General features: G+C 36.7%; 1 protein-coding gene across 1 annotated transcript; it reads right to left on the reverse strand.

Moving 5' to 3' along the window:
* Positions 1–1,768: 1,768 nt before the first annotated feature.
* MANEA (mannosidase endo-alpha) lies at positions 1,769–15,339 on the reverse strand. Its single transcript, XM_088162032.1, has 5 exons — positions 15,251–15,339; positions 9,593–10,185; positions 6,127–6,236; positions 3,770–3,846; positions 1,769–2,558 (listed from the first exon to the last, which is right to left on the reverse strand). Exons 2-5 carry the CDS (start codon positions 10,140–10,142, stop codon positions 1,922–1,924), a joined length of 1,374 nt encoding a protein of 457 aa, XP_088018158.1. The 5' UTR covers positions 10,143–10,185; positions 15,251–15,339; the 3' UTR covers positions 1,769–1,921.
* Between the last annotated feature and the right edge of the window lie 423 nt (positions 15,340–15,762).

The following is a 15,762-nucleotide window of genomic DNA, read 5'->3' on the forward strand; positions in this document are numbered from 1 at the left end:
GTTTACCCACCTGAGTACAGCAAAACAAAATAAGCATTAGTAAACATGTCTTTTAAAGGCATTTCTGACCTCGCAGAAATGCAAAAGGAAAATGCAAAAAATATGAAGAAAGGTTAATAAAACTCCAGTAACTCTAGAGGCACACTTCAACATGCCAAGTTATATATCTGCCATCCCATTTCTGTATTTTTTTTGAAGCAGCTGAGGGCATTGATAACAACTCATCACTTGGAACAACCGCAAAGAAATGACAAAAAAACCTAAACTGTAAATAACTAAGAGATATATAAACAAACCTTTTTCATACCAGAAAGAGTCTGGAAATTTATAGTGGTAGCTGTTTTATATTCATTTGGAATGACAAAGTTTTCTGGAAAAAAATATACTAGTTTGATTTCTGTTTTAACAGAAGTCCCCACATTCAGCTTACCACTTAACGGACAGATCTCAGTGAGATCTGAGTAAAGAGTGTAATTTTCATGGGTTCTGCTGAATCCAATGGAATTCTAGCTGTTACTAGTGGTCACAACAGTCTGAGCACATGAACTAAAACACAGGATCAGAACCTTATATGTAGATTAAAAAATAAAACAACTAACAAAGAATCCATTTGTGCTAGGATTAAACGCTTGTTGCAATTAAACAAAACACTACAATTTCTACTATTCCAAAGTTCATGGCTTTGTTAAGAAATTCTATGAAAATCCCAAAAAAATTTATTGCTGAGGAGGTATGTCTGTGTGACTGAACCTTTCAAACCTTATAAAAAATGCCACTTAATCACAACATTTGACAGGTGAGATTCTTAGGACTAAAAACAGTAATTTCCAGCCACACCACAGCCTTACAGGTAGCATTGGTAGGGTGCTTATCTGAGTAACAGCAGGATTTTAGTATCTACAATTCTGAATCCTGGAATAACTAAATGTACTAGATGAAAAAGAAATCTCAGATTCCAAATTAAACAAATGGGTAGTTGCTCTCATTGCTACCAAACTAGATTGCTCCTAAGTCAGAAATAAAAAAAGTATTTCCTACAATTAACTTTTTGTAGGACTAGTAAGATACTGGGTTTAGAAACTTTAAAAATTTAAAAAAGTACACTAGGTCTGTGTATGCAGTCCATTAGGAGAAAATAAGCAACAATGGAAGTTTTAAACTTTTTGCATCTTCAGGGGAATTTTCCCCCTCAAAAATATTTTCCATTCTAATTCAAACTTTTTTTTTTTAATAAATTCAAAGTAATAGAGAAAAAAATTGTTCCTGGTTGGTGTCCAGTAATCTGCAAAAGTCTACACCATGTACCAAACACAAAAAAATGTATGTAAACTAGAAATCATTCAGCAGTTCTTTGGAACTTTCTTTCAAATACCTTTTTTTTTTAAAACAAAACCCAGTGGTGTTGCATCACACATAACTCTTCAGTGCTTCTACCACACGCTAGTCTTATGTCAAGAACTCCATATTCAAAGCATCAAAAAGTGTAACTGCAGATTATTCCATACACTGCAGACATGCATCCTGCAAGAAGCTATGAAGATTTAGATTACAGCATCAGTATGATTAGAAACATAACCACAGGAATAAAGGAAGGAAGAAACTGTGCCAGTTTTTTGTTATACTTTGGTCATGTAGCGTTATTCCATGCAGATGTTCTGAAAACTCAGCATGCAAGTTACGAAGTTAAAAAAACCAAAAACAACTGAACAACAAACAGCTTTCCCTGAATATTTTTGAACTAAAATATCCAGTAAGACAGAATTGCCAATAGTCTCATAATCTTTTTACTTTTCAAAATTAAAATTCAGTAGTAGTGCATATACATTCAAAAGATATAATAAAGACAGTAACAGATTCTTCACCTCTCAATTTCTTTCTCAATACAGTTAATGCATTAGGAAACAACTGCAGCTGAGACAGCTCACATAAGCCACTGTTCTTGTTCTTTTCTGTACTTCTCAGACCACTTCTGAGTAAGCTCTAGGTAAACATTTGGTTTATGGGGTTTATAATCAAGGTAAACCACCTGCCCAGTCCGTTTAGGGACAGCTTTTTCAATCTGAGTTCCCTCGTGCCATTCATTAAAAGATGTAATGGAAATAATTTCTGGTCGCACCAGAAGGGCTGCACTGAAGGCAGTCTCATAGTACTTCCCATTGACACGGTTCCGAGTGTTGTGGTTGTTCCATGGTCGGATGCTGGTATCAATATAACCTGGCCCCACACTTGGAATGAACATTAAGTTGTTACTATCACAAAAGGCTTTTAAACTTGCCCAATTATGATGAGATGAGCCGTAGGAGAAGCCATTGGTGGCAAAATACGTGTACATTCCGTCAAAACCACTTCTGTGAATGTCATGCTTATGTCTTTCTTCTACAAGAAGTGCAATGAATAATGCATCATAGGGAGTATTTCGAATACTCTGGGATCCAGAGACAGTTAACAGATTTGCCCATATTTCAGGAATTGTTACATAAGAGTCATAAACATAAAACATGGGAAGAAGTCTGCCTGTGCTGGTCTTATGCCTGTAAAAGGCTGGATGGCTTCCATATCTATAAAGCAAACAAGATTGTTAGAGCAAAATTTGCCATTTGGAAAACAATGTTGTACAATCGAAGCTGAAGATTTTTCCCAAAAATTAATTTAAAAAACAGGACACAGACTTTGAAACACAGCACATCACATCCATTTTCAGTCCAGTCTCTGCTGAAGTATCAAATAATGACTCTTTAAAGAACCTTTAAACTACTACAAATTAGTAGCTGTCCCGTTTTGCACAGACAGATTTAATGTTTGTAATAGCTGGTCCAGTGATGTGGCTTTTTTTTTTTTATTTAGCATGAGAATAAAACTGATAACACACTGATATTTTGTCTGCTGCTAAGTAGTGCTTACCCTAAGCCAAGGATTTCTCAGTGCCTCCTGCCGTGCCAGTGAGGAGCTGCACAAGAAGCTGTGAGGAAGCAAGGCCAGGACAGTTGACCTGAGCTGGCCAAAGAGACATGCCACACTTCATAATGTCATGCCCATATATAAACTGAAGGAGCTACCTGGAAGGAGACTGAACATTGCCCAGGGCTGGGCACTGCTCTGTAGGTGGTAAGCAATTCATCTTGGGTTCTGTTACTCTCTCTCCTTCTCCCTTCCATTAACATTCTTAATAATACTACTGGCGTAGTTATTATAATATTGTTTCAATCATTAAACTGCTCTTATCTCAACCCACAAAGTCTATCTTTGTTCTGATTCTCTTCCCCAGTGCTGGGGGATGAGAAGGGGTTAAACTGGGACAGTAACTTAGTGTCAAACTGCACTATAGTTATCTGTTTCCTATGAAGGGCAATTCTTTTATTCAGGATGAATTAAAGATAGTCTAAGCAGCACTGATAAGCAAAACAAATAGTAGCTGTACAGAATTTGTCAAGATCAATTAAAGTCAGAGGTCAACACAATAAAACTATCTGCTGGTTTGTCACTATCAAAATGTACATTTTATTTAATTTACAGATCATGTTGCTAATCTGAAGTATTTAAAGTATGACTTGTGATACTAAAGAATGTTGAAAGCAATTTAAATTGAGAATCTATGTAAAATTCATATTTCAGTATTTAAAAAACAGACTGAAGCAGCACTGAAATATGAACAAAGTTCCTTTCAGTTCTCTTCAGTCCCAGCAGACATTCTAATATAGAAGTTCATACACAGAAGTCCCCTAAACCAGCAGGTAAGAAACCCCAAGGGAACCATTCTGAAAAAACTCACTTGTCAATGATGTACTTGACATTGTGGTACATGCTGCGATCATCTCTGTCTTTGTAAGGTTCGATATGAAAAGTGACCTGAAAGATGAAAATTTAAGAGCAACACAAACTTAAAACACTACTGAATATATGAGCATTGGGTATTATATGAAGCAAGTACCAGTCACAAAAAAAATATAATTCTTTACAGACCAAACATTTCATCAGTCCCTACTGAAAATAATCCAATCCAACCCTAGTACAACTCCTGCACTACTGACATTAGAAGCTTTAGATTCCAGGAAGTTTGGCATTAAATACTTAGGTTTTTTACATTAAAACAGAACACTGCTTTTGTTTACCCTAGACTACAGTAAATGGTGATCATGCTTCAGAAAACTTAAAATAAAATATTATCTATTTGAATGTCCAAGAACGGATAAACTAGTGAAACATTTTAATATTTAATTTCTAACTAATGTATTAAAATCTGCTAAACATAATGCTCCAAGGATAGTTTTCAGAGTCAAAATACATTTTGAAATATGGGAAATGAAAACTTTAATTTAAAATTTTATAGATTTATGAACAGCAACAAGCTCTTAGAACTAAATCTAATATAATATACTGCTATTGCTCTGAATGTCAACTTGGAGCTTATGGAATTGATTAACCAGTATGTGTGAATTCCAACGTAAAAATGAATTTGTTTTCAAATAGACAATCATGGAAGAATACATTACATTAATCAAAGCAACAACTTTTTCAGAAGCAATTTTAGAGCAGAATGTATTTAATAAAATCTTTGACAACTCTGTAACAGCAGAAAATTTCCATTGCAGAGCCAATCTCTCTCTCTATTAAATAGAAACTATAGAAAAATAGTGTTAAGACTAAATCACTAAGACTGACAGTAGAGGATGAAGAGCACTAGAATTTCATCTTTCAGTTCCAACTATCAAAATCAGGCAAATCAAAAGGGCATATCTTCTCCCAGACTTCTATTTTGCAGACATAACAGAAACTTATTTTGTATATTGGCTTTGGTCTACTGAGACTCCTAACACTTATTGTAATAACTTACTAGTGCAAGAATGCTTAAAAACATTACAGTAAGGTAGCATTTCCTGCAATATGTATACTGATATCTGTATTCCAGTAATTCTTCCAAGTGGTAACAGCAGCTTCATCCACACTGCAACCATTATCATACTATTACACACTACTGTATTTTCCTTGATAGCTTATTTCATTTGGCCTTGACTCCTTTGGGACTTGAATGTTAACAAATTTTTTTAGGTGAGAGCAAACTCTATTCGATGGTCTGAAAGTTCTGGGAAAGGATAACATACTTTTCTGTCTTTTTACAAATTATTAGATAGAGTGTAACCTATGTCATATAATGCAAATCTCACAGTATTTTTAACAGTTTCAAAATGACTTCAAATCTGATTTAATTATCCTGTTTTCCTACTGCTTGCTAAAGAATCTACAGTTAGACCCAGTGACAGGAAATTTCACTGAGAATCTGCAACTTGCATAACCAACTAAAACCTGAGCAGATGAACAGGCTGCATTTTCAGTACACAGTACAGATAGCACACTCCAGAGATGAAACATGCAGCTACTCAAAAACTCAAATTTATTACTTGGGAGAGATTAAAATGATATAAACATTTTCATTATCAAAGAGGGAAATACAAATTTTACTCTAAAACAAAATCCAAACCACAATTCAATATTCTACTGCTCAATTCATGTAATCTTTAACTGAGTTGGAATTTCACCTATTTTAAGAAGTCAATAACTTAACCTTTCTATTTTGTCATCCTCTTAAGTAACCCTAAAGTCTGAGCAGCATGTCTCTGACCTTACAGTCCAAGGCAAGTGTTTCTGGTACCTTCTGGAATAAAGACATTCATTCAAACTAGATACTCCAAATCTGCCTTTATTCCTCATAGATGTTTGCTCCTGAACTCTATGATCAGGTGCTAGCAAGTTATGAAATAATGCAAAATGAATATAAGTCTTTCTTCTTTCTCAAAGCTCCTTAGTTTATAGCTCACTGTATTTCACAGTATTTTGGAATATGTAATACTTCCCTCAACTCCCAGGACTCACTGAAAAACCACATAATGTTTTATTTTATAAACTGTTTTCTGAAAAGAAATTTAAAAAATAAACATCCACAACACTATACCTTAGATTCTGCATGCTACAGCAGATTACAATATTTATTCTGCTTATAAGGGAATATTATTCAGGTCCTGCCAAAATTCAGGGCAATTCAAAGGCTTCCACGACTAAAAAGAAGCGCAGTATAATAGCAAGGTTTACTTTTCTAATTCGTCCTATTATATGCATCTAGAAATACTTTACCTTTAGGTTATATTTGTGTGCATAGTCCAAAACAATTGGCACTAAATCATCAGTTGGTTCTCCATTTTCATCAGCCATACCTGGTGGGTACCATGAAAGCACTATTACACCTGAAAATACAAAATTTGAGTTTTAAATCGTGTTAACATACTACAAGTATAGTGTAACATTGTAATCAGTTACAATTATTGATGTGAAATCTACCTAAAATAAATCAGAATATCAAATTACTTTTTAATCAGTTACAAAATTTCAGTATTCTCATAGTGGATCTTAACTCCTCTCTTTGTAGGTCTGCAAAACAAACAGTGGTTAGATTATCTATCAAGGGAACAAATCTGTACCCAGTGTACTAAGCCTAACACTTAAGAGCTGTTCCCTCACACTTTTCAGCACAGCATTCCAAGCACCGGGTTATGCAAGAGGAAAAGAGTGCTCCCCACTAAGGCATTATAGCTACGCCATGATACAGGCAGAGAATATCAAGATAAACAGGTTCTAGAACACTCAAGAGATGAGACCTGTGCATGTGATGGAGATTCTTATCTTATGGAACTCTATTCCCCATCATACTTCTTCATTGTACCTCTGGCTCAAATACAAAACAACCAATTATTACTAGAAGCAGTGACTTCAAATCCCACAACCTTCCTTCTTGCTGGTACAGTTATATGGTGTAATCCACCCTTCCAAGCATGTGAAATTACTTTTTAAATTTATTATCTTCAAAAATGCTTGACTAACTCTCAATAATTTAAGGATGTTACCAGTGCTGCGGAGAAAAAAGACAACAAATAACATATTTTTATATTGTAAATTTTTCTGATGCTCTCCAAGGAAGCAAAATAACACACTCTTCAGAAAGGCTAGACCCTTCTCTTCTAAAATAAAATGGTGTCAGATAAACAGATTAGATCTTTTAGATGTGCAGCTGGAAACAATATCAAAAAGAAGCTAAGTCTGAAAGAAATACATGAAATACTGATTTAGAAATATATTGCTGGTAATGCTATTTAGAACATATAGAAGAATAAGTCAATGCGGTTCTTTTTAACTAGGTAATGATTTCAGTAAATTAAAAAATTCACTGAAGTAGGGAAGTATACAGTCTAAATTCCACCTACTTTACTAACATTACAACTTTTCTGACCAACAGTTCTCAACAAAAAATTCCAAAATTACGAAAAAGAAACCAAAAATTACAGTGAATATGTAATCACACAAATATCCAAACCAGAAATTTGCACTCACAGAAGGGAGTTCAACTACCCTTAGGCACATTCTCTCTGCATTTTATCAAAAAGAAAATGACAAATAACAGATAATCACAAGAGACAGTCTGCTCAAGGAAAGCAAAATGCAAAATTGTACTGCATTTTATCAATTATCTTTTATTTCACACGAAAGAAAAGGACTAAATGCAAATGAGTAAGGCGTAAAGGACAAGCAGAACAGCAAAAAAATCTGGGTATCTTGAATACATCTGACAAGACCCTCTTTTACATCTTTAGGAAATACATAAAAGTTCAGGAGACAGAATTGTTGATCAAAGACCCTAAATTCACATTTGCATTGGTCTTTTCCTGAGAAAGACTACTATACGTTTTCTTTTTTTCTTTCCTGTGGTTAAAAAATAAAGTTACGTACCACTTCAAGAGTCTAAAAAAAAGGATTAAAAAAAAAGGATGGACTTGACACTAAAAACAGTGTCATAAATGTTTAAAAACAGAATAGTCACTAAAAAAAATGTACTATTACAAAAAAAAACAACCTGGTTTAAAAAAATAAATTTCCCCAAGCAATCTCATGAATAAAATTTACTGTATTAATCTGCAAAATATTAGGAAATTAATTCATAAGAATAGTAAAGTATAAGAAGAATACAAGGAAGCACTGCATGAGACTCCTGTAGCCCCAATCTCTTATATGCCTTCAATCATTAGACAATATTTGCTGAAAGAACCACTTACATTTTTCTTTTTTCATAAAATCTTGATAAAGCTCAAAAATGGCTAGAAAAAATGATTATGTGACTGTAAAATACTCATGGATGAGACACTGGCTAAGAGAGAAAAAGGAGAAACTAAATAGTCAGCCTCACAGTACACAAAAAATGAACCAAGTATAATTCTTTAAAAAAAAAGTTGATGAATAATGTTAGTCACATCTAGATGGAAGAGAACAAATTCAATTGTACTCAAATCCTTAAGTCAGGATAACAGCAGGATGAAAGTGACTCAGTTATGTTACCAAGAGTGTCACAGGAAGCCTGAACTACTCATTCACATTGCTGAGTTTTAAATGGAAAACTAACTGAAGTTACGAAAAAACTTGATTATGCAAAGCATTATTCCTAGTAATTGGCACGTTTTCCACCAGCAGTTCAACTTTCTTAGACATCTGTATTAAGAGGATGAGAAACACCACATGTTCTTCTAAAGCTGCAAGAGTCCTCCTTGCCTTCATCACACCATCATACATGATTTTGTTTTAGATAAGACTCAAACAGGGCTTACTGGCAACTTATATCTGAGATGTCTCTGCAACAGTCTCGTTATGATGGAGTTATATTACTGAAGAGGGTGAGAGATTTCCTATGTTTGTATTAACCCTTGTACAAATAAATGTTAAGTCAAAACCCTCAAGATGACAACAATCAAGAAGTAAACACTAGACAAGTAAACATCACTAATCAAAATATAACAATTACATTAAACCTTAATGATTAGGTGAATGAAGGAGATTCAATACAAAGGGATTAGCAGTATCAGTAATGATATGAGCTTTGGTCATGTTGCTCTAACTACATTTATAGAAGCTGTTTAGAGTTTAATATTAGCCTATATGACTGCTTATTTTAAAGAGGATTAACATAAAAAGGACCATAAAGCCCAACAACTAGGAATGACACAAAAAAATATATTGAAATATTCTTATGTATACAGTTCAACTTATTTAGAAAAAGGGAACATAAACTTCTATTGAAAGATACTTTTGGACATTAATGAATTAATACATAATTGTTATTGCACACAGAGCATTCAGAGAAAAAACCTCCACTCATATTTGAACAGACTGCTCCTTAACCATGTTAGCATGATTTACTGAAACCTGTTCTTTAAATTGAAGTATTCATCTCCAAAAATAAAATACACAGGCAATATAATCTAGTCAAAGTTTCTATATTTTCATTTATGTTATCAGTGTTTAGCAGTAAGTTATGAAAAACATGTACCTACAGTATTACAAACACCATTCTTATGTTTCTGTGCTATTACGCTCATCAGACACAGCTTTGAAGATGTAGGTTTCAGCTGGGGGTTAAAACTCAGAGATATAAAGACATTTACTAGTTTCAAACATTCCCTGAATTACACAGAAAAACAGAAGGATAGATCAGTTGTGCTCATTCACATATGTAAGGCTGGATAAATGAACAACATGCTGAAATGCTAACATTCATTACCAGTTGAAGCTGAACGCATTTGTTTCATGTGGGCTTCTATGACAGTAGGGTCTTTGGAACTGTAAGATCCAAGTTCTGGATAAAAGTTGGCCCCAATGTCCTCAGGAGGATTATGCCTTCCCTTTGGATAATTGTTTGCAATTTTGGGATCCCAATGTGGCAACAACGGGTGGTTCCAGTGAATGTATTTACCATCAAACTGTGGATTCCCATACCAAGTATAGTAGAATATGTGAAAGTTGTAATTAGGAGAAGACAGCTCCTCTTCCAGCTTTCTTACAGAAGACATAGATGCTTTCATAGTATTGACAGCAATACTATGCAAATTACTGGCACGTGTTACAGTATCTCCTTGAGCCCTATTCAGAGAATTCTGTTTACTGTCTAAGAGCACTGTCCGTTGTTGAAGCTCTGGCAACAAACCAAGTCCAAATGGATCCCCAAAGCCAGCTCTGTCAGGTCTCAGGGTCTTCAAAGCCATCATTATAGAGCAAATAAACAAAATAAAAAGCAACAAAATGATGCATGTTCTTCTGCGAAATCTTGCCATGATGTCATAGTTCAGAATCCCAACAGAAGGATTTTGGCTGTAACTGATCAAAAGACAAATATTTTCAAGTCAGATTTCTTATTACCTTGTATTCAGCAGAATGAAATGCTTCATAAAATCTCTACATAATAACACAGACAAATGTGATGCATACACTGACCGCAGAACTAACAGACTTTGTGGAGGGTGGGGTACACAAGCAAGACCCCATTTTTTTCTCTGAGAACATGTGTCACATTCTGAGGTTCTACCACCAAGGACTCAAATATTTTATAAAGTATTTTAGTTTTGAACTTAATTTTTATCCTAACCCAGATAAATCCCATGAAATGGAAATTCTGGTTACACTATTTCAGAACTATTGTGTTTTAGAAGTGCTGTTCAGGTAGAAATAGTAAAGAAAACAAAAGAAAAAAGCAGAAGCCATGAAAGGAGAATAACATAGCAGAACAAGAGTAAAAAACAAAATGGGGTATGACAGAACTACAACTTATGTTGAGAATGCAGGCTTATTTACTAACCTATTTACTGGCTTCAGACCAACCACTTTGTGTTCTGTTAAGCAATATATTAACAAAATACTCCAGCAAATTAAATCTGAAACCATGATGCTTTCAGCATTTTCAACTTTACAGATCTAGTTTTTTTTAAATTCTGAATCATGCAAGGAAAAAACAGCATAGCATTAAGGATGTACCTCAAGCAGAAAGCCTGAAAGTTAGCTGCTGGCAGCCAGTTCATACAATGTCACAGCTGCCTGACACTTCATGTAGTATTCCAGGGCTAAATTCAAAACAAGACCAATGGTATACAGCAAGATTTGAACCATGAAAGTAGGGGGGAAAAAATCAGTATAATGGAAGGCCTGATTACTTTATTTATAACTTTAATTCCTGTACAACATTATCACAAGGGAACCAGAAAAAAGGATTAACAAAATTTAGGTTACCACAGAATTACGTGGAACAAGATTATGCATAAAACTGACAACACCAAACTGGAAAACCTATGAATAAATTTCTGATACATGAGTCATTAGACATAGCATAGCTGTGATTTGCATTTCTGTCACTGACCTCCAAATTCTAGAATCTTATTTTAATTTACTGAGATACACAGGTAATTTCAAAATACTTATAAATTATTTGACCTTAGTTTCCTACCAATGTTATAGTGCATAAACATAGAGCTCAGTTGTCACAATATGCTGCTTGCTACTGCTATGATAATTTTAGATAAGCAATTTTAGAATATGCTTTTTAACAATACAGCCTGAATTGGATTAGGAGTTACACTGCCAGAAAGGGAACTTCTGCTTCCATTTTCAATATTAATCCACTCATCCTACTGTCTATTCTTTCTTCTGGGATTCATTTAGTTTTCACAGTAAGGTCATGCATTTACTTTTAAATTTAAAACCCAGTTAACGTTTTAAAAAATGAAAATCCCAATGCAATTCTACCTTGTTAGAGAGTGGACTCAGTTGAATGAGTATCACTGCACTAAAGCCAACAAAGAACTGATGGAGCAAGGCAAGACTATGAAAATGATGCTGTTCATTTTGCCCAACTGGATTCTGAAACCATACGTCTGGCTACTGTCAAGGAAAATGATTCTACAGCATACATACTTAGAGGATTTCATATCACTTTACATCAAATTACAGGGTTCTTTTTCTATGGCTAACAATCCATCCCATGATTTTGGAATTCTGTCAGAGATTGTTTGGAGTACAGAACATCTTAATAAGAAATTAAATACACTCAAACTGCTCCTGTTATTTTTCATTACCTTTTTAGTCTTCTTTCTAGTATATTATGCTACCCCTACCTGGTAATTTAACTCAATTTTCAGATTAGATAAACTGAAGTTTTCTGAAAGTTTAGTATTTTTTTTAGGGAAACGGTATTATTCATCTGACCAACGCATTACTGCATTCCATTTAATTTAACCCAGATGCCACTGATCTTCATTAAACAACACACAGGACTGCCAGAGATAAACTACCTCTGCAATTATTTTATCTCTTCTGTGAAGAATTCACGACTGCAATGTCTATAATTGGAATGCTGACAAGGTTTTTCATTTGGGTTTTCCTATGTCATATCAAAGAAGCTCTTCCTTTTTATTCTCAGTTGACCTATCAGCTACTCAATTCCTAGAGTCTAGATCAAGACTTCACTATCATGAAATTATTTGTCTCAAGTCTCTGCAATTGATCTTGGTACTCCACGTTATTATTTCAACAAGTATTTTTTCAATGGAATATTCACCATTGAAGTATACTAAAAAATGAGCAGCGTGCTTACTAGCATTTGACTAGAACTGAGACAGACCTTGGTCTACCATACTGTATTATGAACTTCTGCTATACTTATACAGAGGCTCAGCATCAAAGTGCAAAATTTCTAGAACAAGTATGTGTTATCTATGGTAAAGGCTTTTTTGGGGGGGGGGAGCCATCAGTCTCAATGATGACAACTTAATTCAGACCTGGCACAGACACCTGTATTGTAAAAGCTGCATCGAGGAGCTACAGGTTGGCAGCACTTTATGTGTCATTTAATCTTGTTCAGATCTACTTTGCAGAGACAGTGACAGATAAATTACCCTCATCAATGCTAGTGCCACAGCAGAACTGCAATACTGGGACACAGACTGAGCAAACATACCTGTGAAACAGCTACATCAAGTTATGTTTATTCTTGGAAGTGGAAAAACCTTAATAATACATTTCTTATTCAACAGTCATTAGACAAAGCATAGCTGTGATTTTGCATTTGTCGTGGACATTCAAATGTTAGAGTCTGACTACAATTTACTGAGGTACATGTCACTCCTATAGACTTAGGAAGTATCTGGCCTTGGACTTCTGGGTGCACTTGGATCTAACAGCAGTTGACCCTCTCAGCAGGAAAAAGTCAGGCAGAATAACTTCAGCTTTATGAAGGTTAGGATCTTACATGCAGTTACCCTGATTTGGAAGCTTTTGGATTGAAACTCTGTGTTTGTTGACACATACGGGTATACCAGACAAAAATGTAAGCAGTTTGGGCTCTTTGTCTTGTCTACTCAATAAATTTTAAAAGAAGGAAAAAGCCATCTGAAACAGGTCAGAGTTTATCCTTTAATGAATACAGATAGTAACTGTCTTCATAACATTAGAAATATACGAAGCTTTACCAGGAAAAGTTAAAACCTGTATTTCCTCAACATCCAGTTCCCTTCTCAAAAAACCCCAAAAGATTTGAAACAGTTGTTTTACTTTTTAGTTTGTAAGCCACTATATAGAACTAAAAGCACAAAATTACATGTAAATCTATCCCATTATGATCATCTCCGTTCCAAATTAATTTGGCTTTTTTGGTAATAAATAGCATGGAATTTATCACAATAGGCAAAATTTCCAGCCATTCTTCTTAGAACAACTCCTCCATTAAGAAAGAAAAGGGTCTATGAAAAAATCTGAAGTATTTTCCTAACTGTTCTGCAAACTTAATTGAATGTCTCAAGCTCTTACGTGACAGTGATTTTTTTTCCTCTCCCTCACTACTGCTTCTATACTCTTAAGTTACTTTGCAGGGAAACCTTCTGTTTGTCCTTTCCACTATATGAAGAAAAAGCAATTTAAAAAAAGTGGTTGAAAGGGGTGATGATGCTTAACTACTCGAGATAATTTTGGTCAGGCAACTCAGGTTTCAGTGCCCTGCCTAGTAGGTTGCTTTTTTCAGTTTTACAAATTCCAAAAGAGAAGTACACTATGAAAATAAATTAGGTTCAGTTAAAACAGATTTATCTAATTTAGGAAGAATCAGAAAATACTGTAATTTATTTATTTTGATGTTCCTTAACCATAACAAATGGAAATGCAACATAGGGGAGAGCTCTGAAAGTATGATTTTATTGATCAAGGGTAAGGTCACCAAGAAAAAATTGAGGCTGGTAACTCATGGATGGGATCAAAGCTTCCCAGCTAAATTATCTAAGCCTAGTTTCAAAAAAGTTTTCCCAGCCCAAAGAAACTGAAAACTCTGAAGTTACAGATCAGCTCTAGATAGAACTGAAGCTCCTAGGCCTTAAAGCCCTCCCTGATTCTGGAGCTACAGTGCAGATGTGCACATAGAAACATTAATTCAGTTTCCAAGTGATTGATCAGGTGAGGTTTATTAAACTGAGAACCGGTAAGAGTGTTAAAAGCACCACATTTACATAACACATTCTGATCTGGAGATCACAAAGAATAAAAAGCAATAGAGGATGACCATATGTGTGGAAACCTCGTGAGTGTTTCTAATATTAGAAAAAATCTAATTTCTCAAAAAATCTCTGTATATTAAAAGATTTTTTCTAAAGCTTTTAAAAAAATAGCTTGAAAATCATTGAAGATGTAAGAAGACATTAGGTATGGCATGCAGCTGTGAACACAGGTGTGTTACATGCTAAAAAGGCATCTTTTTAAACACTTTCAGTAACATAAGATTTCTTTTTGGTCTACCCAATTTAGAAAAAGTTATCTGAAACCTGACAACCAGAAAACAGAAAATGTGATTTGAATATAAGAAAGCAGCAGTAACAAAACACAATCCTCTGGATTCTTTGCTGTAAACGTGGTAAGCGAGCCTCCAGCATTACAGTATTTGCCTTCCATATGCCAGCCTTCTCTGCTTCGGAAGGCCATGGAAACACACACACCTAATTCTGGGCGGCTGCAGGCCATGAGAAGAAAGCGACCTTTAGCCAGTCCTCACCGGGTGCTCCCCGGGGCACACTGCTCAGAGCCAGGCTGCTTGACAGGACGGGGAGCAGACCCAGCTCGCTGCGCTGCTGCCATGCCCCGAGCAAGCCGCCGAGCTCCGAGCGTTCACACTTCTCTCCCACTCTGCGCACCCAAGCGCCAGCCCCGCCACCAGAGCAGCATCAGCCGCGGGCGGGAGGCGCGCCGAGGCTTCCGCAGGCGAGAGGAGGGACGGCACCGCCCGGGGGCCGCCGCGACCCCTCTGACAGCAGCGGCGGGCGGGGGCGTGCGCCGTCCCCTGCTCTCCCGGCCTCTCCCAGCCCCGAGGAGCCCCTCCCCGGTGCCCGTGCCCGGGGCCAGGGCCGTTACTCACCCGCGGGAGGCAGGGCCGCTGCCGGCGGGCGCGCGCAGGGGCTGCCCCTACCGGAGCCGCGCGCGCCGGGCCGGGGCCGCGCGGGCTGCGCCGGGGCGGGGCGGGGCGGCGCGTGCGCCGGGCGGGGGCGCATGCGCGGGGCGGGCGGCGGCGGCCGGGCCCCGTTATCCTGCGGGGGCAGCAGTGCAGCGCTGCTGGCCTTCCGCCGGGAGCCACAGAGCTTCGCGGCTGCTGGAAGACCAGGGGCGAAAGTGATAAAAAAATATTTCCATTCTCTGAAAGCCCTTTCTGGATTGTTGGTTGCTTTTCAGCGGCGAAATGGTAGTCACAGAATCACTTTCGTTTGAGGTCATCGGCTCCAAGCTGTGACCGAACACTTCCCTGTCAACCAGATCGTGGCACTGAATGCCACATCCAGTCTCCTTCAACACGTCCAGGGATAGTGGCTCCACCAGCTCCACGGGCAGTTCTTTCCAATGCCTAATCACCCTTTGTGAAGAAACGCCTCCTAA

This window comes from Sturnus vulgaris, chromosome 3, assembly GCF_052056855.1.
Source record: "Sturnus vulgaris isolate bStuVul1 chromosome 3, bStuVul1.hap1, whole genome shotgun sequence".
In the NCBI taxonomy this organism is placed as follows: Eukaryota; Metazoa; Chordata; class Aves; order Passeriformes; family Sturnidae; genus Sturnus; species Sturnus vulgaris.